This window comes from Dendrobium catenatum, unplaced genomic scaffold, assembly GCF_001605985.2.
Source record: "Dendrobium catenatum unplaced genomic scaffold, ASM160598v2 original_scaffold_36778, whole genome shotgun sequence".
Taxonomy (NCBI): Eukaryota; Viridiplantae; Streptophyta; class Magnoliopsida; order Asparagales; family Orchidaceae; genus Dendrobium; species Dendrobium catenatum.
Genome location: NW_021355236.1, coordinates 246,280 through 273,226, shown reverse-complemented (window position 1 = coordinate 273,226; position 26,947 = coordinate 246,280). Strand labels below are relative to the sequence as shown.

At 33.1% G+C, this 26,947-nt stretch overlaps 1 protein-coding gene across 1 annotated transcript in view; it reads left to right on the top strand.

Annotated features, from left to right (window-relative positions):
* The first annotated feature begins 13,535 nt into the window (after positions 1–13,535).
* Positions 13,536–26,947, top strand: part of LOC110112446 (vesicle transport v-SNARE 13) — an 18,534-nt gene continuing 5,122 nt past the window's right edge. The window contains exons 1-4 of the mRNA XM_020844672.2: positions 13,536–13,708; positions 13,818–13,876; positions 13,974–14,162; positions 17,851–18,021. Coding sequence (XP_020700331.1) covers positions 13,615–13,708; positions 13,818–13,876; positions 13,974–14,162; positions 17,851–18,021 — 513 coding nt within the window. The 5' untranslated portion in view covers positions 13,536–13,614. The remainder of the gene's footprint in view (positions 13,709–13,817; positions 13,877–13,973; positions 14,163–17,850; positions 18,022–26,947) is intronic.

The window sequence follows — 26,947 nt, the reverse complement described above, 5'->3', positions numbered from 1 at the left end:
ATATCTAAGGATTTTCTTAACTGTAGTCAAGTGGGACTCCTTCGGATCAGCTTGAAATATAGTACAAATATAAACACTAAACATTAAATCAGGTCTGCTAGCAGTCAAATAAATGAGTGATCTAATTATTCCTCTGTATTTCTTGTAATCAACTAATTTTTTATTTGAGTCTTTATCTAATTAAACACTGGAGCTCATGGGAATATTTATTGGCTTAGCTTTATCAATTACATATTTCTTAAAGATATCCTTAATGTAATTTGATTAATTAAGAAAGGTTTCATTATCTATTTTTCTTATGTTAATTCCTAAAAGTATGAAAATTCTTCCATCATATTCATCTCAAATTCGTTACTCATATTTTTAAAAAATCATCACATAAATATTTATCCGAAGATCAAAAAACTATATCATAAACACAGATCTGAATAATGAGTAATTCATCTCCTACTCTCCTCAGCAAAAGGGTGGTGTCTACGCTACCCTTAAAAAACTCCCTTTAGAGTAGGAATGTGCTAAGACTCTTATACCATGCCCTGGGTGCCTATTTTAATCCATACAAAGCCTTTTTTAATTTTAAAATATGATTTAAAAATTAGGAATTCTCAAAACTTGGGGGTTATTCTACAAACACGTATTCTTTTATTATCCCATTTAAAAAGACACTCTTAACATCCATTTAGAAAAGCTAAAATTTCTTATAACAAGTAAAGGCTAGTAGTACTCTAATTGCTTCCAATCTAGTTACATGGGTAAAAGTCTCCTCAAAATCAACCCCTTATGTTTGATTATAACCCTTAGCCACTAATCTTGCCTTATTCCTAACCACCACACAAGAATCATTCATTTTATTCTTAAAGACCCATTTGGTTCCTACTACACTTTGGCCCTTAGGTCTTTCTACAAGCTCCCAAATATTATTCCTACCAAATTAGTTTAATTCCTCTTGCATGGCTAAGATCCAAAATTCATCAGAAAAGGCTTGATTGATGTTGGTGGGTTCAATTATTGAGATAAAGGCAGAGTGGTTAACTTATTTTCTAAGTCCATGCCTAGTTATAACACCTTCAGAAGGGTCTCATAAGATCAATTTTTTAGGATGACTCAAAGAATATCTCCAATCTCTAGGCAAACTATTTCAAGGTTCTACCCTTTTCTACAGATTTGTAGATTCTACTTGGATAATATCATCTACTTTATTAGTGTTTTGAGGTTCTACCTTTTTCTTCAAATGTATAGTTTCTACTCCTAGGTTAATCTCACATTCTTCATTTTCTCCCTCAACTCTAGACTTCTCATAATTAGATTCATAAAACACTACAAGAGTAGTCTCTTCCACCTCCATTATTCTCTTATTATAAACTCTAAAGGATTTCCCTATACTTGAATAGCCTAAGAACACTCCCTTATCAAATTTTGGATCAAATTTTTCTAAAAGTGATTTCCCATTATTTAGAACGAAAACCTTACAACCAAATACATGGAGATGAGAAAGGTTTGGTGTCCTACCCTTAATAATATCATAAGGTGTATTATTCAGTTTAGATTTAACATTCATCCTATTCAACACATAACAAACTGTGTTTACCACTCTGTCCAAAAGTATTTTGAAAGTGAATACTTAACAAGTGTGGCTTAGAAGATGAAAAGTTGTAACTAATCCCTTGCTACTCACAGAAAGTTCCAAATCTCACATTTTCAAACTCTCTACCATATTCACTATGGATAGTCAATATCTCACAACCTAATTTTTTCAGAATTCAAGTGGAAATGATTTAAATTCATTGAATGACTTACTTTTATGTTATAGAAATCTAACCCAAGTAAATCTCGAGTGGTCATCAACTATTACAAATCCAAAAAACCTTTTCCCCTAAGCTTATAGTGCTAATGGGTCCAAATAAATCCAAGTGAATGACTTTTAAGAGTATAGAGGTGCTAATGTCCTTAATGGAATTGAAAGAGGATTTGACTTATTTTCCTAGTTGTGAAGCATCAAAAAGGTGGTCCTTAGTGAACCTAAGCTTGGGGATTCCTCTTATTAAGTCTTTTGAGTTACTTTTCTAAGTGTTTTCATGCTAGCATGATATAAACCTATGCCACAAGTAAGACTCATTAGTAATAGTTTTTAAACAAAAAGAAGTAACACATTCAATATTATTTAAATCAAGCATGTAAATATTACTATTCTTTTTTTCCTATAAAATAATTTTATTATTTAATCTTATAATACATATGTTTGACAAAAAATTTATGATAAAGCCTTGATCATAGAGCTGGCTGATTTTGAGTAAGTTATGTTTTAAGCCATCAATAGTTAAAATATTTTCAATCAAAAGTTGTTGGAGTTTTCGATTATACCTGCGCCCACCACTTTCATAGTGGTGTTATCTCCAAGAGTAACCTTGCCTCCAGCCCTGACCTCCAGTGAAATGAATTAATTGGCATCTCCAGTCATATGGCATGAGTACCCGCTGTCTAGGTACCACATGGTCTCATGAGATCTTATGTGAGATCACACCTACCAAAACATCAAATATTAGATTTAGGAAACCAAATAAGTTTGGGTCTCTTCTTATAATAGGAGAATGCAACTTCACACCAAATGTTTTTTATGATAAACGATGTATGTATGGGAATTATGTTTTAGCATGCCACATGAAAAATATCTAACACGAGGAAAAGGGTTTACTAATCTGCTCAGGTTATAGTGCCTCTTCCTATGTTTTAAAATTTTTAGCTTCTGATTAGGATTGAAAAATTATTTAGGTGTGGGTGCAATCCTATTTTTCTTAAGTGCTTTTAATTTAGCTTTAAAAAATGATTTAGCACTTTCTAAAACAATATTGTCAACTTTCAAATAGTGTTCTCAACTATCTGATTGATCCATAAATGTTTTAAAATCATTTATAAGTTCAGAGTGGAATGATTTCAATAGTTCATGATGTTTGTTTAATTCATCAAACTCATCCAATAAGTTCATGTGGTTGCTATCAAGTATAGAATGATCTTTAATCAAAACTTCATGCTTTTGTATGTGTTCAAAAATTTCAATTTCAGGCCAGCATGTAGTTATTTAAGATTTCTATAAGATGAATGAATTTTTTCAGAAACATTAAGCAATTGATTATATGTTAATTCACATACCTCTTCTTAGTCAGAATGACCAAGATGTTTATTCGCCATCAAACACAAGTTTGTTGTCTCCTCTTCAGCTTCAATCTCAAAGGAGTTAGATGCAAAATCTACCCATAAAGCCTTTGGATCCATTTCTTGTCCTTCCTGAACTTGGGTTTTTCCTCACCCTTCTCTTTGCTTGGATGGGCCTTATGTGTAGGGCAATCAACTTTTACATATCCCAACTTCTTGCATTCAAAGCAAATCACATTAGAAGAACCTTTAAAATTCTTGTTATTCTTACCTTTGTCCCACCTTTGATGGTGCTTTTATTTTTCCTTAAGAAGCTCTTGAATTGCCTAGTAATTAAGGAAACATCAATACTTTCAGAACCAGAAGAATCAGTATCCATATCATTAACCTTTAATACTATAATTTTCTCATTCTTTTTCTCCCCTGCATCAAGTTTTCTTTGGTTCACTCCTTATTCGTAAGAAATGAGTAATCTAAGTAAGTTATCAATCGAATAAACATTCAAATCCTTGGACTCAATTATAGCAGTAATCTTTGCATTAAAGGAAGAAGGTAAGCATCTTAAAATTTTGTTCACTTTTTCATAGTTTGTTAGTTCTCTTCCTAAGGCATAGATGGATGTAATTATTTATGTAAACCTAGTCTACATTTTAGATAATGACTCACTAAGTTTCATGCAAAAAATTTTGTAGTCATGAAGTAAAATATTTAATCTAGATTATTTACCTTCACTTGTACCTTCATAAGTAATACATAATATATACCATATTTCTTTACCACTAGCACAAGTTGAGGCACACATATAATCTTTTGATTTCAGTGCATAGAAAAAGCAGTTCAAATATTTTGCATTAAGTTATGCTAGATCCCTATCATCAAAGTTCCATTCAAAAAATGGAAGTTCATATTTGATGCCATTGATTTCACCTATTGGTGTAGAATAACCTTCTTTTATAAGCATCCACATGCGATAATCTATAAATTATAGGAAAATGGATATGCGAGTTTTCTAGAAATCAAAAGGTATATTATCAAATAAGGCTGGTCAAGTAATAGAATACCCTTCCGTAGTATTTCAGTTATCAAAGTTAGCCATGGATCAAAATGTAAAAGTTTTCAAAAAACTTGATTTTATGAATCCCTCTTTGATACCACTTGAAAGTTTGTTAGGATTATTAAGCCCTTATGAACTAGCCCGAGGCTAACTAAGAGGGGGGGGGGGGTGAATTGGTTGTTTTTAAAAAAATATTATACAAAAAGTAAAATCATTTTGAATATTTTAAAACAAACACAATCAACCACAAAAATTAAAATGCAAAAAATAAAGAGTTGGAATAAAACAGAAAGAATATATAAGATTTTATAGTAGTTCGGTTAACCTGACCTACGTCCACTCTACAGAGCCTCTTCTCCAGGTATTGTAATAAACCACAATGACTCTCCTTTTGCTCTCATAAGAAGGCCGAGAAGCCTTTATGAACTCCTTTTCATCAACCTTGATGAGGCAAAGAACTCATTCCTTTTGTTTCCTCCTGAAGCAAGCAGAGAACCTTGATCTAATACAGACAAAGGCCTCCCTAGAGCCACCAAGGAGCCAAGGATGATGAATGGAGAAGATGACTTGAATCCTTTTTTGGAGAAATCTTTGTGAAAGAATATTTAAGATTTTATAGTAGTTCGGTTAACCTGACCTACATCCACTTTCTAGAGCCTCTTCTCCAGGTATTGCACTAAACCACAATGACTCTCCTTTTGATCTCATAAGAAGGACGAGAAGCCTTTACGAACTCCCTTTCATCAACCTTAATGAGGCAGAGAACTCGGACTCCTTTTGTTCTTCTTGAAGCAGGCAGAGAACCTTGATCTAATACTGACAAAGACCTCCCTAGAGCCACCAAGGAGCCAAGGATGATGAATGGAGAAGATGACTTGAATCCTTGTTTGGAGAAATCTTTGTGAACACCTCACAAACTCCCCCTCACAAGATTTTCTCTCTCTCCCAAGATCTCCCTCTCATTCTCTAAACTCTCTCAGGTTAGGACAATAGCAAAAGATACTCTCATTAAAAAAAAAAGAGAGATGTTATAAAGAAGACCTTAAAAATTGCCATAATTTAAAATTTGTCATTAAAGATTGTCAAAGACGATCACGATCAGTGTATTTTAGCCCTTCCAAACAGGATGATCTGGGTACACTATATAATTAAAAAATATTATTTATTCTGATCATCCAAGATGAGGTGGACATCATCCTATATGATTAGTTTAAAATCATATATACATCCAACTGATTGATCGAGATGTCTAGGAGCAACATGTTGGACAATGAAGAAATATGACTGATTGTCCAGGATGATGCTTGGATCATCATGTACGATTAGTTCAAAATCAATGAATATCATCCAACAGATAGTTAAGGCCATCCAGGAAAAACATCAAGATGATGAAGAATTATAATTAATCGTCCAGTAGATTGTTTAAGATGTCTGGTTGATTCAGAAGAAGACTAAGGTTTTTCTTATTGATCATCCGGGATGATCTTGCAATCGTCCGAGATGATATGATTGATCAATCTAACCTTAATTACTTTCCTTAATTACCTAACTAATCTGGGCATGATTGTAATGAATCATCCAGGACAACATGGGATCATCCTGTATAAATAGAATAAAAATCTAAAATTAAAATCTTACCTAAATGAGTTTGGCTACTAAGTATCTTTGATTTGAACATATCATCCAGGATGATGAGAGTATCATCTAGGAATATTTACTTAAGAAAGTTTACATGACCTAGATGCCTTAATTAGGGTTTCTATTTTTGATGGATCGTATAGGATGATTTTCAAATCATCTTGTATGATATGATCAAAAACAGAAAAATTCTAACTCACTAAATTTTTCCCCTTGAGTGTGCATGTGCAAGGTTACTTAGCTTCAAGATCCACCAAAGTATATTTGACTCAATAAAAGGTAAAAGATACATTGAAATAGAAATTACTAAGATACTCAATTCTAGTTTACTTGATCTTGAGCTGATTGACATTCCAAGTGAACTTGTGGACCTTAAAGGTTAGTGAGCTGGGCACATAAAATAGATATGCATGAATAGCAATAGTCAAGGAACAATAGTATTTTTTATCATCAAAATCATAATTCTTGGGTCCAGATCTGCAATAATTAGCAAACATAGATAAAATAGAAAGTAAATGCATCTTCATTTCAACCATAAAAGAAAAGATACATGAGAAATAATAAGGAAAGGTCTAACCAGGATAGCACAAATAAACTTCTCCACACTTCTTCCTCCTCTAATGGTTGGATTGCTTACATAAGATAGGCGATGATCTCCAATGAAAGTATCTTGCACTTCCTTAGCCTCTCTCAAACTTTACTCTAAGGGGGCACTAAAGAACTACATTGAAAATTAAAAAAAAAATTATTGAATGTGATAGAACTCTTAAATAAAAGAATTAAAAAACTATTTATAGAAATGTAAAAATAACCTTAGGTGCCATGATGCTTGACATGGAAGCGTTATGTCATTGCTAAATGACCTAGTGCCTTGGAGATGAAATATCTGATTCACCATGGCATTGGGTTATCTCAACACATCTTTCATTTAAATAGGAATGAATCATGATTAAATTAGAGTAGCTCCTTAAGTCATCAACTGTTCAATCATGGCACTTGGATGGTTGAACACTATGGTGCTTGAATGCTCTCTTGGATGTTGTAATATTGAATGGTCCACTGCTCTAGCTTTAAAAAAGTAGAGTGAATATTACCAATATGTTACTTCCTAGCATCATGGCATTTTAGTTCTCACCTTGGTTCAATTGTGGTGCTGATCTTCCAAGAATTTTTAAAGTGGTCAGTGCTGCAATATTTAAATTAAGCACTGGGCATTATGAATGATGACACTATGACACTTTTGAAAGTTTATTAGGGATGTTAAGCTCGTATGAATTAGCCCAAGGCTAACCAAGAGGGGGGTGAATTGGTATTTTAAAAACCTCTTTCATGATAAAAAAAATTAAACAAAACCAAATTTCACCACAAAGAAAATTAAAGTACAAAAATTAAATGCGGAAATAATAAAGGAAAGAACACACCATTTTTTATAGTGGTTTGGTTAAACCTTGACCTGCGTCCACTCCTCAGAGGCACCCTCCGAGTATTGCACTAAACTCAGTGTCTCTCCTTTAGCCCCCACAGCTAGGCGGAGAAGCCCTTATAAAATCACTTCCACCTTCCCCGGTGCGACAGAGTAGCCGAATCCTTTAACATTAAAGAGATCTTCTTCCCAAAACTTCCCTCAAGATGAGCCATGAATCTGATGGTACTAAGGTGCAAGATTGTCGGGGCAACTGTGTGAAACCCCCTCCACACTCCCTTGAAACCCCCTCCAAGGATCTTCTCCCTCTCTAAAACTCCACCCTTTCCTCTCCCCCTTTCAAGCTCTCTCTTTAAGTTTTCTCTAGAAGAAACGAAGCCTAAATGGCAGCCAAAGATGCTTTCAAAGTCTTTGACAAAGCTTAAATAGAAGAGCTCCAAAAAGACTCTTAAATGCGCCAAACCGACATTATCGTCCAGGACAATCACTGGATCATCCCGTACGATATGCTTAAAAAGAGAGCTTCTAAAACCCTAAAAAATCAATTTCTATGCCAAATATCGTCTAGGATGATCGCAAGATCATCCCGTACAATGCGCTTAAAAAGAGGGCTTTATAAAATCCTAAAAACTTAATTTTGCCGCAAAAAATTATCCTGACCGATTGAAGTATCGTCTAGTATGATGTATAAAATTTGACCTGGTAGTCCCGGATGATATTAGGATAGTCCAGGACGATCAGTACAAAATTATACAGATCGTCCAAGATGTTATTATGGATCATCCAGGATGATTAGAAGAAAAGATATGGTATTTTATCTTGGATAATTTAGGAAAATCAAGTATGTCGGAAAACATCGCCCTGTACGATATACAGATCATCCAGGATGATCGATTACAAACTTTAAACATAAATAATCCCCTAATCATATGATTAATTTAGGTATGATTTGTATTGATCTTCTTGGATGATCAAGATTGTCCGGGATGATTAGAATAAAAATTAAAACTTAAAATCATGCCTAAATTAGCATTGGCAGTTATTTTCCAATATCATAAAGGATCGTCCTAGACGATCCAAAATCGTCCAGTACGATTAGTTCAAAACTTGATCTTTTAGATTTGACTAGATCTCACTCCCTTGAGTGTGTGTGTGCATGGTCACCAAGCAAGCATACTCCTTTACAGGACTTGACTTAAGAAATTAAAATTACATCAATGAATATTACAGACCCTTTACAACATAACATTATTTAACCAAATCTTGAGCTCTGATTCTTTGTTTGATGTTTCACGGCATTCCTAAAATGTTAGTATACACACAACAAATATAGAATGTGAAATACTATGAGATATTAAAATGTTTATTATCATCAAAAACATAAAACTCGTAAGCTCAAGTCACAACAATCTCCCCCTTTTTGATGATGCCAAACATTACTGGTGAAGTTTCAAACTAAAAGTATTTTCTCCTAATCTACCCCTCATTAAAATAAAAATTGAAAATTAGGGAAAGATAAAATTTTTGTTGTTTTTTAAAAAAAAATTTAAATAGATACAAATATAACAGTATGTTCTCTCCTTTAAATATTATCAAAAAAGGAGGGGAACAAATAATCAGAATAATAAAATGATCCCTGATCTAATAAAAACAAAAATTAAATATTCTTAAAATGAGAAATTTACCTCTTGATTTTATTTAAAAACTTAGTAAGTAATGTATTGACAACGTATAACCCAGAAATGTTAGAAATTCAAAAATCATTAATGTTAGCTCAAGTTCTTTTAAAGACTCCAAAACTTTTTAATTCAATATATAAATAAATTAGAAAAAGAAACATTATTTTTTTTTTCAAAACTCCTTTCATAAAACATATCGAATGGAAGATTAATGCAAAAATTGGTGAATCAAAAATCATGATTTTCAAACTCAAGTACAAAAAATATCAAGGATTTTCCCAAGCTTTAAGAAGTATAAAAAAGGTAAGCATTATTTTTTATGGGCTCATTTTATATCTCTTGTCAATTTATTGGCACACTTTACGCATCTTTTAATTTTTTATACACTTTGTGTATCTTTCTCAATTTTGTCGTTATTACGCATCTTTTGATTTGACGTCATTGACCACTTTTTTTTAATATGCTACCTTTCTAAAATTTTAAAAATAAAAGTAAACCCATTCTGTTGACCAAATAAATTACTTGATTAAAAAAATTATGAGAAAGATTCAACAACTTGTAAAAGATCCCTATGCGATAAAGAAAATGTAGGGAGATGAAAAAGATCAGTTTCAAAATCCAATTTATAATATAATGAAGATTTTGAATTAAAAGTAAAATAACTTCTTTAAGAAAAGAGATAGAGATAAAATCATGAGCTTTCTTACTTTGATTTTGTTTAGAGAAGTTAATCACAACTTATATAAGAATTCAAGAAAAATAGGAGATAGATTTTTCATTTTTAGAAAAGTGAACGTGTGTGTTGATCACAGAGAACTTCACAAAAATAAAAAGTAAAGATAATTTTAAAATTATAACGTAAAAGAAAAGGAATGAAAAATAAATAAATAAATAAATAAACATAAAGAAAATACATAAAATAAACAAAAATACAATGACCAAAAATATGCATACATAAACAAATAAACACACAAATAAGGGTTTAAATATCATCTTGCTCATGGTCTAATGATTCAGAGCAAGGTCTGCCGAGGAGATTTTTTGTTTTTCATTATTTGCCCTTTTTACAATTTGCATAGCTTTACCCTTTTCTTTTGCAGGAAGAGTTCTCAAATTAGGGAACTAATTTTTTATGTGTCTAGGCTTCCTACATCCAAAGAAAATAATGTCAGAAGAAATTTTAATATTCTTACCATTTTTACCTTTATTCTACTTTTGTTGATGCTTATGCTTTGGTGAGCTTTTTAATTTGTTTGATAAGTCATCGCTTTCGTCACCATCTAAGCCACTTTTTTCCATATTTTCAGCATTTAGCACTATCATTTCACCTGCATCCAAAAATCTTTGGCCCAAACTTTGCTCGTAGGTAATGAGTGAGCCAATCAAATTATCAATCAAATATTCATTCAATTTTTTTTGATTCACAAATAGCAACAACTTTGGCATCAAACTTATCGAGTAGACAACATAGAATTTTATTGACTTTTTCAAAGTTTAAATTTTTTTTACCTAAAGCATGCAATGATGTCACAATTTAAATAAACCTAGTATACATGTCTAAGATCATCTCATAAGGTTTCATATAAAATAGTTCATAATTATGCATTAAAGTATTCAACCTGAATTTCTTGATTTCACTAGAGCCTTCGTATATAGTATGTAATTTATCCCAAATTTCCTTTCCAGTAGTGCACATAAATAAAAACATAAAATTTTCAAAATTTAAAGAACATTAAAAATAATTTAATAATTTAGCATTCAATTGAGCTTTGATTTGTTCTTCCCTACTCCACTGATTAAAAGGAATATCAATTTTAATTCCATTTATAACACGTGACGGTATAGAATAACCAGTTAAAATCATTTATCATATTCGGTGATCAATTGATTGCAAGAAAGTAGACATACAAATTTTCTAAAAATCAAAAGTAATATTTTAAAATAAAGGCGGTTTAGTGATTGAATAAACCTTCCCCAATATTATGATTACAAAAATTAGCCATGGATCGAAATTCAAAAGTTTTCAAAAACTAGATTTTATGAATTCCACTCTAATACCACTTGAAAGTTTGTTAGGGATATTAAGCCCGTATGAACTAGCCCAAGGCTAACCAAGAGGGGGGTGTTAATTGATATTTTAAAAAATCTTTCACAATCAAAAACAAAATTTAAACAAAACCAAAATTTATCACAAAGAAAATCAAAGTACATAAATTAAATGTGGAAATAATAAAGGAAATAACACACCAGATTTATAGTAGCTCGGTCAAACCTTGACCTACGTTCACTCCTCGAAGGCACCATCTGAGTATTGCACTAAACTTAGTGTCTCTCCTTTAGCCCTCGCAGCTAAGCAGATAAGCCCTTATAAAATCACTTCCACCTTCCCCGATGCGGCGGAGTAGCTGGGTCATTTGACACCAAAGATATCTTCTTCTTCCTTCCTCAAGATGAGCCTTAAATCCAATGGAACTAAGTCACAAGCTTGCCAGAGCAACCGTGTGAAACCCCCTCCACACTCCCTTGAAACCCCCTCCAAGGATCTTCTCCCTCTCTAAAACTCCACCCTTTCCTCTCCCCCTTTCAAGCTCTCTCTTTAAGTTTTCTCTAGAAGAAACAAAGCCTAAATGCCAGCCAAAGATGCTTTTAAAGTCTTTGACAAAGCTTAAATAGAAGAGCTCCAAAAAGACTCTTAAATGCGCCAAACCAACATTATCGTCCAGGACAATCACTGGATCATCCCGTACGATATGCTTAAAAAGAGAGCTTCTAAAACCCTAAAAACTCAATTTCTATGCCAAATATCGTCTAGGATGATCGCAAGATCATCTCGTACGATGCGCTTAAAAAGAGGGCTTTAGAAAATCCTAAAAACTTAATTTTGCCGCAAAAAATTATCCTGGCCGATTGAAGTATCGTCCAGTATGATGTATAAAATTTGACCTGGTAGTCCCGGACAATATTAGGATAGTCCAGGACGATCAGTACAAAATTATACAGATCGTCCAAGATGTTATTATGGATCATCCAGGATGATTAGAAGAAAAAATATGGTATTTTATCTTGGATAATTTAGGAAAATCAAGTATGTCGGAAAACATCGCCCTGTACGATATACATATCATCCAGGATGATCGATTACAAACTTTAAACATAAATAATCCCCTAATCATATGATCAATTTAGGTATGATTTGTATATTATTTTTTAAATACAAATTTAATATTATATTTTGATTTAATAAACTTTTTAATATATATCATATATTTAAAGGTATATATACAAATAAATTTAAGTAGTTGCTGGATTGACACATCTTGCAGCTTTATTTGTTAGTTGCGGTTTATGTTTTCAAGGTTTTGAAAACCGGACTGGACAATGAACCGGAATAAGGAAAGGTTCACGGTTCGACCGGTTGAATGGGGTCGAACCGGATAACGTAATAAATATGAATATTATTAAAATTTATAAAATTCACAATACATTTTATCACTTCATGAAAAGAAATGCACTTCCATACTGCAAACTGAACGGAACAAATATGTAGTGTAAGGATTACTGGATTTGCTATTACATAGAACTTTCAAATGTCTTTTAATTATATAGTCCCTCTATTTGACGTCTTTTTTTGTTTGACGTCTTCGTGTTACACTTACACCTCATATATTCTGCTTTTGAATCATCTTTTGTAAAAAAATAACATGAAAATAGATTATCCAGTAACTATTCATCAAAACGAAGAAATCAAACTTAGATCCAAAAAAATTTACTAACATACAACAAAGGAAAGAAATAGCGAACCCATAAATAAAAAAATACTAAAAAAACAAAGTTAAATCTCACGATAAGTTGTGCGCCGGCGGCTGTGAGTTCGGAGGAGTGCGTCGGCGGCTCGACAAGCGTAGATGGTCGGAGGATGGGAGGAGTCGAGCACGACTTGCTTGGAGGCGTCGAAATACTGAAATACCGAATAGTGATTACGAATAGCGGAATAGGGCAGCGAGAATAGCGATACAAATACATTAAAACATCCCTACGTGCGTTTGATCTTTAATGGACTGCTGAGATTTGCAAATTTTGAAACATTTCGGTTCTCCAAAAACCGCGCCGGTTCGGCGGTTCCCCGGTTCAACCGGGTTTAGGGCTGGGTTTTAGCCGGTTTCAAAGCCATCTGGTTCCAGCAGCAAACCGGACCGCTTGCCGGGCCGGTTCGCGGTTGAACCGGTCGAACTGGCCGGTCCGGTCCGGTTTTGATAACCTTGAGTTTTACCTTATATAAAGAGAACCATTTGAAATTCTTCTATGATGTGAGACTAAAAATATGTGAGAATTTTGCATTAGAGTTAATGTGTTAAATTATGAACTTACTTGGGTTTAAAATTTAAGCTGGAAATGCATTTAAGTTATGGAAGCCAGGAAGATAAATTTTTTAGTATTATAAAATTTATATAGTTTAATCAAAATATTTATGTATTATTTATTAAAATTATAATTATATATAATTTGTATTATATTTAAATAATTTAATATTTATTACATGGTTATTCAGTTCAATCCTATTTAATCCGGTTGAATCGAAGCTAACCCTAACCAAGCGCGCCTCACAGTAAATAGCGCTGTGAATCGAGTAACCGTCGGTATTTTGATCGATTGAGCTTAGATCAGTCGCGATGAGTGAGGCGTTTGAAGGATATGAACGACAATACTGTGAAATCTCCGCTTCTCTGTCGCGGAAATGCACGGAGGCTGCTGCTATCGATGGAGGTAATCTGGCTTTGCAAACTCTGATTAAATCGCTTGTTACAGGATTTTTTACTGGTTAAAATAATTTACTCATTGATCATAATGGGTTTACCTTCGTTGAATCTTACAGAACAAAAGAAGCAGAAAGTCTCAGAAGTGAAGTCTGGTCTAGAGGATGCTGAAACCCTAGTAATTAATTTGATTTATGTTATGAAGGGTTTTGAAATCTTCTTGCTTTATTTATAGACAGATTTTGTTTCAAAGGACTTTTGCGTGGTTTATTTAGATCCAAAAAATGGACCTTGAGGTTAGAAGCTTGCAGACAAGTGTGAAGGCAGCATTGCTGGCAAAGTTACGGGAATACAAATCAGACCTAAACAACCTAAAGAGTGATGTTAAAAGAATCAGTTCGTCTAATGCGAAGAATGATACAAGACAGGAGCTGTTAGAATCTGGGATGGCTGATGCGATAGGCGTATGACATTGCTTGCTCCTTTAATCTTAAGTTTTGTACTTATCATTTCTTTTATATGTTTATGATTTAGATACCTCAGAATTTTCTTGCAAAAATAATGGCTCGCTTTCCAACTAACGAGCAGAGCTTGATAAGGCCTAAACTTGACTCGACTCGTTTACACCCTTACTTGAGGATATCATGAGGTTATTATATCATATATTTGATATTAATTAGTACAACATATTCATACATCATATTAGATTCAGATTCGTAGCAATATTATATTCTTATATAACTCAAGCATATAAATTATTTCAATACATATTACCTAACAATCTTATCATGTTAAATTATAGTACAATACTTTTTAACCCATTTTCAGGCTGCCTTTTTCCCTACTAATTTCATCCATAAATTTGTATACATATATGAAATAAAATTTATTATTCAAAATAATCAAATATATAACATATCAAAAGTTATATGGTGAAAATTTATGAAATCAGGATATAATATTTTTTTGAAGATTTAGGATAGATAAATTTGTAGAAATTAAAATTATCAAAAATAAAAGTAAGAGAATAATTACTTATAATGAATAGAATATTTTTTGTAAAAGAAACTACAGATGAAAATTACTTCAAGGCCCTTCTCTCTCTTATTCTCTCTCATCTTCTCTCCTTCTCCTATGGTCCTTCCCACCTTTGTTGCCCGTCGACTTTGGTCCCTCAGACAGATCACTTTGGCCCAACTGTGATCCTTCCAACCTTTGTCGCCCGTCGACTATGGCCCCTCCGACCTCTATAGCCTGCTAACTACAGTCACTCGCACCACCTTTACCCAACTATGATCCTTCTAGCCTTTGTTGCTTGCAGATTATGGTCCCTCTGACCAATGTCGATTGATTATGATCCCTTCAATCACCATCGTCCTACTACGACCCTTTAAACCTCTGTTGCCCACTAACAATAGTCCCTCCAACCATCATTGTCCGACTACGGTCCTCGTGACCTCCATCACCCATCGACTATGGGCCTCTACTTTCGTCGTTTGCCTACTACGGTCACTCTAACCACCTTCGCATAACTATTATTTTTTCGACCTCCATCACTTACATATTATGGTTCTTCTGACATCTATCGCCACCGACTATGGTATTTCTAACTATTATCGCTTAACTACAATCCATTTAACCTTCATCACCTATCGACTACGATTTGTCCAACCATTATCACCGGACTATGGTACTTCCGACCTCCGTAGCCCACTAACTATGATCCTTCCGACCTCTATCACCCATCGACTGTAGTCCCTTTGACCACTGTCCCATGACTATGGTCCTTCTAATCTCCATAGCCCTTCAACTATGGTCCCTCTGAAATTAAGTTCTTTATCTCTTCACGCTGTGAATATTTTGGCTCGCAACAAGGGTAGTTGATCAGTTGTTTGCCTTGAGAAGTCATCACTCCTGCTCAATAATATATCTTCTAGGGATAGTTTCACGATAATCACTCAGGTGATATCGATGCCCCTGAAATGGTGTGATCATTTATAAGTTTTAGCATAACGCCATAACCAGAGTCAAATCTAGCAATAACTACTGCAGAGCACTTCAAATTGTGCCTCCTCCACCAGCCATCTAAGTATGCACATATCCACAGCAGAACCCTTTCATCTAGAGGCAACATAGAAATATTCTCTAACATCGTCGTTATTATATTTTGAGATGTAAATCCTTTTCGATAATTATATCGATTTTGTAGGTTACTACTGACTACTGCAGGTTAATAATACAACCTGATTGATCGACACAATCAAATTCCACAAAACTAACATATTTAAATAACAATTACCTAAATTTGATAAAGAAATCGTTCAAACTATCAATATCAAGATATTGCTACTTGATTTTTGAAGTAAATGATAAAAAAAAAAAGATAACTGCTTTTGATCATTCTTGATAAAATGATATATTTGGATGGATAACATTGTTATCTAAATAACCTTGTTATTAACTTTCAAATATTAAACAAATTTTCTTGTTTGTTTGATATGAACAATACAAAATTTCAAGATCGTTCTACAATCTAATCTTCAAAAACTGAAATGTGCTTCTAATGAACAATATCAATTACAGATGGACTTTCAATTAATTATCTTGAGAGAGAAAGGTGAAAGAACATAGAATGAAGGGAAGTGTGATTTCATTTGTTGGATGGGTTTGTAGTGCATGAAGTTGAAAGCGGCAATGAAGCAAGGAAATAGCAAAGGGATGTAAATAAATAGATGCAAATAAAGGGAAGTTCTTCCTTCAATGGAGCTATATATAGAAGAGGAAGAACGAATATTACAGACAAGGAAGAGAAATCAAAACTTAGGAAAGAAGAAGATGACATGAGCTTGCAGATTGGTCCAGAGATGTGCAAACCCTTTGTTGTAGATAAAAGAGTTTCACATACTTGACGACAAGGACGTTGCAAAAGTGCTTTTTGCAAATCCATAAATCTCGTTAAATTTGTTGAACTGTACAATTTAGTAAATCTAGGATTTATGATGAAAAACAGTAAATTCGGGATTTGTGATTGGTGAGGATTTACAATAGCCTTTTTTCTATTTGGCAGAATTTACAATAAATCCTATGTAGATCCTGCTTAAAGCCCGCTACTAAACAATCCCTCAGGGGTGTTTTGCTATAGCTAGGATTTAGTAAATATTGTAAAAATTTGCAAATTCGGTTTATCATTTTGATGATACTACAAAAATTTCATGCTAAAATAATGACTTGAACCACTTGACTATCCTTAAGTGTTGTTTGGCCGCTACTTGGATTTAGTAAAATCTCGGGAGGCTTAAACTTGAAAATATAGTTGACATAACAAATGTTAAATATTGTGAAATCCTGATAAATAGTTTGACAATTTGTATTACAAAAATAGCAACATGAAGCCTTTATTCCACTACGTGGGGTCAGCTACATGAGTCCTTTTTCTCCATTGTGTCCTATTAAGAGTCAAGTTGTGAAGCTGAGAAATCTTTATATCCGTTAAATTCTGGGAATGGTGAGATTAACAATTTATGCATTTAACTAATAATGATACTGAAATAAGATTTATCAAAACTATAGGATTTGAAGTTCGCAAAATTCTGTTTGGCAAGATTTTAAGCTAAAGATTGCAAAAAAAAAAAAAAAAAGCTAAACCTTGATTAAATATTACCTAAGTATAATACCAAACAGCCCCTTAGAAATTTTCATTCATGAAATGCTTTCTAAATCATTTGTTTACGAGAAAAGTTTGTAGATTGCTGCATAGTTAATTTTGACATTTGCGCTTTGCTAATTAAAGTTCAGCTTTTATGATATGAGCTGAAGAATTTGGTTTGATTGTTGGCTTGAAAAGTTTATGTTGCAAGAAGTTTAGTTCATTTTGACATGTCCTATAGTTATTTTGTTGTGTTGTTTTTTTTCCTGAAGCAGTTAACAAATAGAGTTTTAACAGTGATGTAGGATTCATTATTTGAACTGCCCCATTTTTAGGCATGGTTTTGGATATTATCTTGCTAATTTATGTATTTAGACATGGGGTTTCTTTGAATGTTTTTTTATTTGGTAGCTGGTTATCCCTGCTTTTGAAACATGTAATGATGGGCATATGTTCATCTTTTGTTTTACCATTCCTTGTTTTGCATGGGCTATTGGATGGTGTAGTTCTCTGCTGATCAAAGGCAAAGACTGTTAATGTCAACTGAGAAATTGAACCAATCTAGCGAAAGGATCAGGGAGAGTAGAAGAACCATGCTTGGGACAGAAGAACTTGGTGTATCAATTCTGCAAGATCTGCATGAGCAAAGGCAATCTCTTCTACATGCTCACAATACAGTAAGTTATTTGGTCATTTTTTTTTGTTAGTGCTGATTTGGTTTCTTTTAAGCTAGAAATTGTGTATTGAAAGATGATGAAATTTGTTAGATCCATCATTTGGTCGGTTTAGGTAGAAATCAAAATTAATTTTAAGCTCCAAAAACCCTCTCAAAATTCCCTTACAAAATTATCATTTTTTTAAACCAAGTGGGAGCTTAGCATCAGAGTGTTTGCCCTCCTGATAGTTGTCAGTTTCCTTATCAAATGAAATTTCTTTGTAGCTTGTTAAAAACATCCTGACTTGAGCTTGGAAATTTTTTAGCTTTATGATTTGTGATGATTTTTTTAAATAGAAATTTGAATAAACAGTGCATGGGGGAAAAATGAAAATAGAGATTGCGGAGTCTTGTTATTTGCTCCATGTCCATTCTCGAATTTCCATTGATTCTGGTGTAGAATGGTTTGTATTTGAATTAAAGGATAGAACATTACTTATTGGTTGAACCTCTAGTTTTGAGTTTTCTTCCAATCATATGTTGTTTCATGTACATGCCACTGTTCCATGCATGCTATTTTTTGTAGTTGTAATGTGTTATTTTACTCTGAAATGAATTAATAGAATTTATTGGGATTTTGATTGATCTTGATTTATTTCACCCAATGAAACTAGTTGAATGTCCACTATCTGTAAAAATTTTGAGCTCCAAGAATTTTATCTGTTTGATGGAAGGTTATCTGTTGCCCCAAGAGTTTAGCAACTTATGAGAATGAATTTGAGATACTTTGAACTATAGAGAAGTGTTGATGAGAAGAAAATACAACATTCTTTAAAAAATTATTAGTTTAAGTGGCTCAGTTTTGTGACTTCATCTGCTGTAGAGAGAGTAGAACGGACATCTTATTACTCATAAAGTGAATATATGAGTGAAAGGGGTTGTGAAGAAGACAGAAAAAATTTGAAAAGTATGCTTTGTGGTTTGATATTTGTTAAATTCTAAATCTCAACCCTAGATCTCCACCCCTTCCATCTTGCATTGTTTTTCGTGATTTCAGGACAAAGAGAGGAGCTACATGTGGAAATACTTGTGGCAGTTCACGCTTATCACATATCTTGTGGGCTAGACATTGTGAATGGTCATATCTGTATGCGGAATAGTTCTCTGGAGATTTAATACTTTAATGAATAATTTTGTAACTGAAGACTGTGTTTGAATAGATTGGGGATGGTGGGCATATCAAATGCCTTGGTTTGTTAACATTTGATGCCCACCAAATTAGTTTTGCTAGAATTGATTTTAACTGACTGTATAGGCAGACTGACATTGGTGTTTAGGGTTTGATATATGTGTGGTCTATAAATTCGATCATCGATAATTGATGAAATAAGGGCACAATTGGTTGAGTTTTTGTTTTCCATTTTTGGTTTTGTGGTTTCACGCTGACCTCAAATAGTTGGGATAAAGCTAGTGATGTTGATGATGATTTTTTATTTTTTGAAGCAGCTATTTATATTAGTAAATATGTTTGACTTGTTGTTTTAATTTTTAATTTTTTGTTTTGAAAAAAAAAGTATGTTTTCAGAAATTTTGAAGACATCAAACTGGGTGTTTTTACTTGTTTTCTAAATAATTATTATGAAAATAGAAAAATGATACACATTCAATTGTGTCTATATTTAGCAAGAAAAATGAAACAAAAAATAAGAATATAAACACTTTTTTATGATCCTTTTACAAATATCCAAAGTCATAATTGGGTATACTACTTGATTTTACTTGTTTCTATGGTACTATCTGCTATTCTGAGTTTAACATAACTGAGGATGCACTAGTTTATTCTTATAATTTTCTTTTAGTAATATAGACTTCTTTAATTTTGATAGCCGTTTAATAATATATAATTCTGTAATTTTGGTAGCCCTTGTTCCATGTTTGTTTAGAATACAAGTTTTTCTTCCTTTTGGATGTCTTTGGGTAGTTGAAGTTATATATGCATGTAATTGTATGCTATTTTGAACCACTCTTTGATCTGCTTCACTTTGGCGGATTCAATCTTAATGACCGAGCGCCTTGATCTCTCTCTTATGCTTTCGATTGACGATTCAATTGCGCCTATAAACTCTTGGGGACATACTCTTTGATCTCAATGTTTTGATTTGAGAATCATCATCATTGACAGTCTCCATTAAGACATCAAATTATTAAAATTTAAATGAACACAATCTAATTCTCCCTTCATGACTCAATGCCATTTACAATCTCCATTGAGATATCCAATTATTAAAATTTCAATGAGCACAATCTAATGACCCCTACATGATTTGATGAATCCAAATTATGATGGATGCTTCTTCGTGTAGTCTTCTTTGAAGTATCTGGTTGGATTGACCATCCCTTTCATCATATGATTCCTAGATCACGGGCTCCTCTATTTGGAGGATTTAGCTCTTGAGAAATCATAATTTAGGTGGGGTGAGGACAACTTTTTAACCTTCAAATTTTACATCGTTTTTTATGAAGTTGGATATTTTAAAAACATTTTTAAAAACATGAAATTTGAGAGTTTCTGTGTTCACGGAGCTTGGATAACATTTTATCTCTAGAAGCCTCATACAAATATCAAAAGTCATACCTTCAATGTACTTGTTTTCATGATAACGCCTCCTCTTTGAAGCTGGTCAAAATTGATGAGGCACTATTTTTTTAATATTTTCTCAAGGTTATGAAAGTCAAACTTCATGTTGAACCGGAAAAATGAGAGGTTTAAGGTTCAACGGTTTGATTGGGGTTAAACCGGATGACATAATAAATATTAAAATTATTTAAATATAAAATAAATGATATAAGAAATGGATAATGATATAAGTTTGTTATTAAAAAATAAATTTTGTTCACATATAAACTTATAAATTTAATTAAAATTATTGCTAATTTATATTATATAGAAGATAAGCATAAAATAAAGTTAAGTGTTGTAGAGATGAGGATGCTTAGATGGATGAGTAGCTTTATTCTTAGAGATAGAATGCGAAACGAGCATACAGGTGAAAAGGTTGGAATAGCTCCAATGACAGATAAGATTAGATAGAGTTGTCTTAAATGGTTTGGTCACATACAATGTCAGCTTTTCGATGACCCGATTAGTAGATTATATGTATTAGATTTGATATATATTATTAGAAAATATTAGAAATGCCCTTTTTTATTAGATTTAAATGAGAAATTGACTCTTAACAAAACACAATGGAGAAAAATGATTCATGTAGTTAATCCCAAGTAGTGGGATAAAGGCTTAATGTTGTTGTTTTTGCTAATTTATGTTATATATTTAAAAAAAAAATGTTATATATTTTAAAAAAATTACAATTATAAATTATGTACAAAATTTAAATTATAAACCTTCATCGATGAATCATTCATCTTAGATTATTTATAATTACTAAGTAAGCAAAATTAATTTTTAATAATTTATATTTTAAAAATAAAAAGTAAAATAGATAAACAATTAAATATAATTAACCAACAAAATAATAGTATTCTGATTATTATAAAAATTATTTAAAAAATAGTTTACAAATACATAATATATGTGTTTTGAAGTAGAACACTTTAACGAAGTTATTTATTTCCACATCACTTAGGAGCTTTATTTAGTTTTGTTTATATAGCTTTTTTTGTTTGCATTAACTCATTTGGGGTGATGAGACCATTTGGATATGTTTTGTTGTTGTTTGGTTGGTAAGTTATCATTATTGGAATTAGTGCTTATTATAAAATTAAAATATATTATATTTAAATTAATTCTAAATTTAATATTTTATATTAAATTAATCTAATTAATTATTTAAATAGGGTAACAAATGAATTGGCCGGTTCTTAAAAATTTGAACCGGTTCAATGGTTGGTCGGTTGAACCGGCTATATAAGTCAGTTCACACCGATTTGATGCTAAGCCTATTTTTAAGACGGACTGAAACTGCCATATGACTGTTTCACGGTTGAACCGTCCGATGTAATCCGATTTTCAAAACCATAATTTTTCATACTTGAATTAATAAGGGGATGATTCTCCAAGCTCCTTCAGTAATGTAGATTCTCAAAATTTGGCAGCTTTTGTTCTATTTTTCTTTTGGAAGCCATGCCTTTCTTTCTTTTGAATGTCTATGGGCAGTTGAAAGTACATTGTTGTATAATTATATACCGTCCTGATAACTTTTTAAATTTTGTCACTTTGGTGGAGCCAATCTTGATGATCGAGTTTTGTTACATTGACATATTTGGTAGGATATGTTGGGCTATATGTATTGCTTCTTAGTAAGCATCTGCATTTACATATCACTTCCTTTGCCCAACATAGAGAGAGCATGGCTTCTTCAGCTTGGTGGATTAGCCATCAGCATGATGAAATCATTTTCAGTAGAAAGGATTTCCTTTTGTGAGTTGACAATGATAAAATTATTGATGCATCATAACTTACCTATCAAGAATGTATAAGTTACCGAAGATGACTTAATATGAAAAGTTTTTTATGATAAAATCAATCCTTTCGATAAACCAACTAGAAGTCAAAATGAGCGTTGCACTCTTTTTAATATACGTATTACTCCTAATTGTTGACTCTCTAATATTATGTAATTCGTTATCTGTATTTTAATAGAAAAATATTGATGATTAAAAATAGTTTTTAAGATAGCAACTATCATGTATTATGAAAGTTGCATTGATATTGCTAAACAAATATTGATAATATATATTATTGTTTAACATGGTGATGTAGGCAAGGGGGGGGGGGGGGGGGGGTGAAAAAAAAACCAAAATATGTTTGCAAGGGGGGGGTCAAATCAAATCCTAATATTTGATTTTTGACTTCCCTAGCTCATTAATGTCTAGTGAAAGATTAGCTCAATATGAGCTGATTTTTAGTTATAAAATTAATGATTGGGAGTTAGATTTGATGAGTGGAACTTGTTCTTTCATATTCTTCTTGAATGGGGGCTGCTGCAGTTTTTCTTCTCTGGATTTCTCTCCCACGGCCAGCTGCTCTCTTCGGGTTTGTTGCTGCCTCTTCGGGTGGCTACCTGCTTTACTGCTATGGCACCTTTTTGACCGAGATTTAAATTCCCTGTTGGGACTGTAATTTGCCTCCTGGTTTCCTGTGCTGAAACCGTGGCTTTTGCTTTGTTCCTGGCTGATTCCGTGGCGTTATTCTGCTTGGATTTTTGATGTGTCTCTTGGGATTTCAGCAAGGAAAGCTTTTGGCCTTTTCATTTCTATTATTTTTATATGGAATTTGAGGGGTTTTTGGGGCTGTTTTGGGACAGATTTCTGGACAGATTTCTGTACAGAAATCTGGACTGAATTTTGCCTTTTCATTTACCCCTTTTAATTAAATTAATTAGTGGTTATAATGGCTATTTGTATTCCTCTTTTATGCCTATATATAGAGGAAGTTTTGTGGCTGTTTTATAAGTGATATGATGTGATTTTTGGGACAAAAACCTGAGAGGTTTTTACTTTGGAAATCCTGCGGGCTCTTTCCAATCTTCTTCCCCTCCTCCTATGGAAATCTTGCGAGCTCTTTCCAACCTTCGTCTTGGCTTCTAACCTCTTTCGTCTATCCGCAAGTGCCATTCCATTGTATCCTTCTTCTCAAAGTAAGCAAGTTTAGGGAGTCTTGTTTGAGTTATTTGTAAGTTTCAAAGTTGTAAGTGTCGTCAAGTAAGTGTCTATGTTTGTAAGTTTCTTTATATAATATAAAAAGTGTCTTTTGAGTATTTTTATGTCTTTATTTTTTTCTTAGAAAGAGTGTTGTTTTTTGTGATAAAAAATTTGGGTCCTTCTCCCAAATTTTTGATTGCATCACATGGTATAATTGCCTATCAATATCACCTCTTAATACGACAATTTGGGTTACTACTTGTGCATCAACCATGTCATGGTCAACATTCAAGTTTGAATTGTCATCAACACATTGCCTTGCTCTATGCCCATGTGCCTTGAGGTGAATGTAGTTTTTATCTTCATATATGCTCCAAACTTAGGATCAATAAGTAATGGGTGCCTACATATATAGTTGTATTTTGACAAGTATTAGGCATTTCTTCTTAAAGGAATAGTTATATATTTAAGTATGTCCAAATCTTTTTTCATACACTAAATGTATGATCTAGTATACTTGAAAGCAAGGATTGTATTTTGTTGATTTTCTCTTATCGATCACATGTTAGACAAGTACCTCGTACGAATTTTGGTAAATGATATCTAGTATATGAGTAAAATTTTTGGAATCTTCCTTGTAGGCCATATCCAACATCAACTATATAAAATTTCCTTATTTAAAGTATGTCATATTAGACAACATGGAGTATCTTTGATGGGATCTCTCAAAATTGTTTGTTAAATGGGGGATATAATGTCTGATTGTCAGGTTAACTAGTGCTTGAAGTTTCCTAGATATCTAGTTATGTTTATTTTTAGAGTTGAAAATGTTTGTTGGTGGATTCTATGAACTCATTATGTGCTGGATATATATGGTGATGGCCAAAACTTCTTTACTGATATTTCTTTTGAATCATATTGTTCAAGTGAAATTCTAAAAATATTATGATTTCTCATAGGATGTCTTTCCAATAACTCACTAATCCATTTATCTCCAGCATAGGCTAATGTCATGCATGGCATCTTAAATAGATTTATGATATAATAATTATGGATAGATATGTTGCTATCATGATACTGTTAAATTAAACGCAATGCAATCATTAATAGTTGGCTCATAGCCCACATCAAAGTCATCATTTGAAATTCTCGAGTTCTCCTTTGACTATTTACCAACTGTAAATAATGAGCATAAATAAAAAAAGTTTATTCCATTGTAATCTCATGTAAAGGTTCACATTAAATAACACATAGCATAAATTAAATTAAAATATATCATAATTCGGAAGATAAATTATAGGTACTGATATAAAAGGAAGCAATGCATGAAATGAGTCCATAACAGACACAAATTTTAAACAAGTAACTTGTGTCGAAACACCTTTTCCACCACCAATCGTTTCTATTACGAGGCTTACTCATATATGTCTTTCTTTTGTTCTTCTCTTGAATGAAGTCTGTGGCAATGTGGTGTAATTACATTTGTTTGTGTTGCATGCGGTAGCTAGTATATGTAATTAAATGTGCATCAAATGTGTTGCATGTGCTAGGGCTTAACCCAACATGGTTACCATAGTATCCCACCTATCGGTACCACATATTGAGCCTCACTCCCGCTTTATGCGAATACTCACCTGTCTAGGTAGTCTTTCCTAAGGGCCTATTTAGTTGCTCATTGGTTGCAAACTCAAATCTTTCCCTTTCCCGTTCTATAAATATGTTGGGCAAAACCAAGATGATAGGAGAAAGAGATAGGTGGTGATTGATGGTGAATCCCATTGAAAAGCTCTTGCGATGGATAAGTTTCAACAACCCTTTAGGTATAGCTTAAAGGTCTTTAAGAAGAGCGCCATTGACTATTGCTTGCACCCTTGAAGGAATTTAATTGCGTACCTACTCTTTGGAGGCCAGGGGCAATCCTATTGGGCCACACTTTTTCTTAACCTATAGGGATCTCAATAAATGATGCAATCATGCATGTTCTTCTTGATTCGAAAAAAAAAAAAATCATGCATGTTCTTCTTGATGTGTTGGGAAGATTCTCTTTTGCTAGATTCTTTGAGCACCATTAGCACATATTTTTCTTAGAATGGTGGGAAACCCAACGTAGCTTTGATGCTTTTCACCACATGTACCTGCTTTCTTATTATGACAAATGTTGTAAAAGATTATTTGAACATATTTCTGATGGGTGAACAAAGAATGAAAATGTGTTAAAATCTACTTGTAATACATGAAGACACATTACCTGAGAGAGCGTGTAAACTGTGTGTTTTGTTATATATAATTACAAGTGCCCAATAACTAAAATAATTCTTCTTCTATGAAAAAAAAAAAGTAAGACATAACTGTACATCCTATAAAAAGTAGGAACAATGCATACCATGCAATTTCATGAACAATAAAAAGTATTCGCATAATTACACGTACCTCCACAAGCAATTGTATACATTCTGAAAAGAAAGACTTAATGTGGCCCATTGACTTACCAATATGTAACTGTTAGACCAGTCCACTGGACCTGTCTAGCCGATCCGCACGGGACCGGCAAATTCACGAACAGGCGGAGAATCCGCCTCCTGGCGGAGAACGAGTGGCCCGACCAGCCCACGTAGAGCCGTTTAGGAAGTTTTTTTGAGGAAGTTTATGAGGGAAATTGATTGCAGGGACTGTTTAGGGAATTCCTTTTGAATTGTATGTATTAAATAGTTGATTGTCCTAGGGTTTGAGGATCTTGAATTTGGCTGAAATTTGAGATCTCTTAGGTTTAGGTTTTCTTTGGGCTCTAGCGGCGTCTAGAGATTTGGGAGAGATCGATCCTCCTCTCGAATTGAGGATCAATTGTATCTTTGTTGTTTTATTCATCTACTAGTGAAATACAAGGGTTTTGTTTGGTTTTTCTCAGATTTCTCGTGTAAAACTCATGTTTTTCTCTGTTTGTGGGCTGTTTCCTGCTGTGGACAGCAATATCATCGCTGCAGTTTACTGATTTTGGCTAGGAACACTTGTGAATCTAAGTGTTTCCTATCAAATTGGTATCAGAGCTTCGTTTTTGGGACCTTAGGCGGCTGAAATCCTGATTTTTCAGCGAGCTTTTGGCTTCCGGAAGTGATATTTTTGAGATCCGTTGGGAAGAAAGATGGCCGGAAAGAAGGTTGACATCTTGGAAGGCGAAGTCGGCCAATTGAAAGTCGATTTGGAGGAAAGATTCTGCAAATTTCAAAATCAAATCACCTCCAACAATGAAAGGTTGGAGGGGAAGTTCACCGCGATGGAGGAAAAGATGA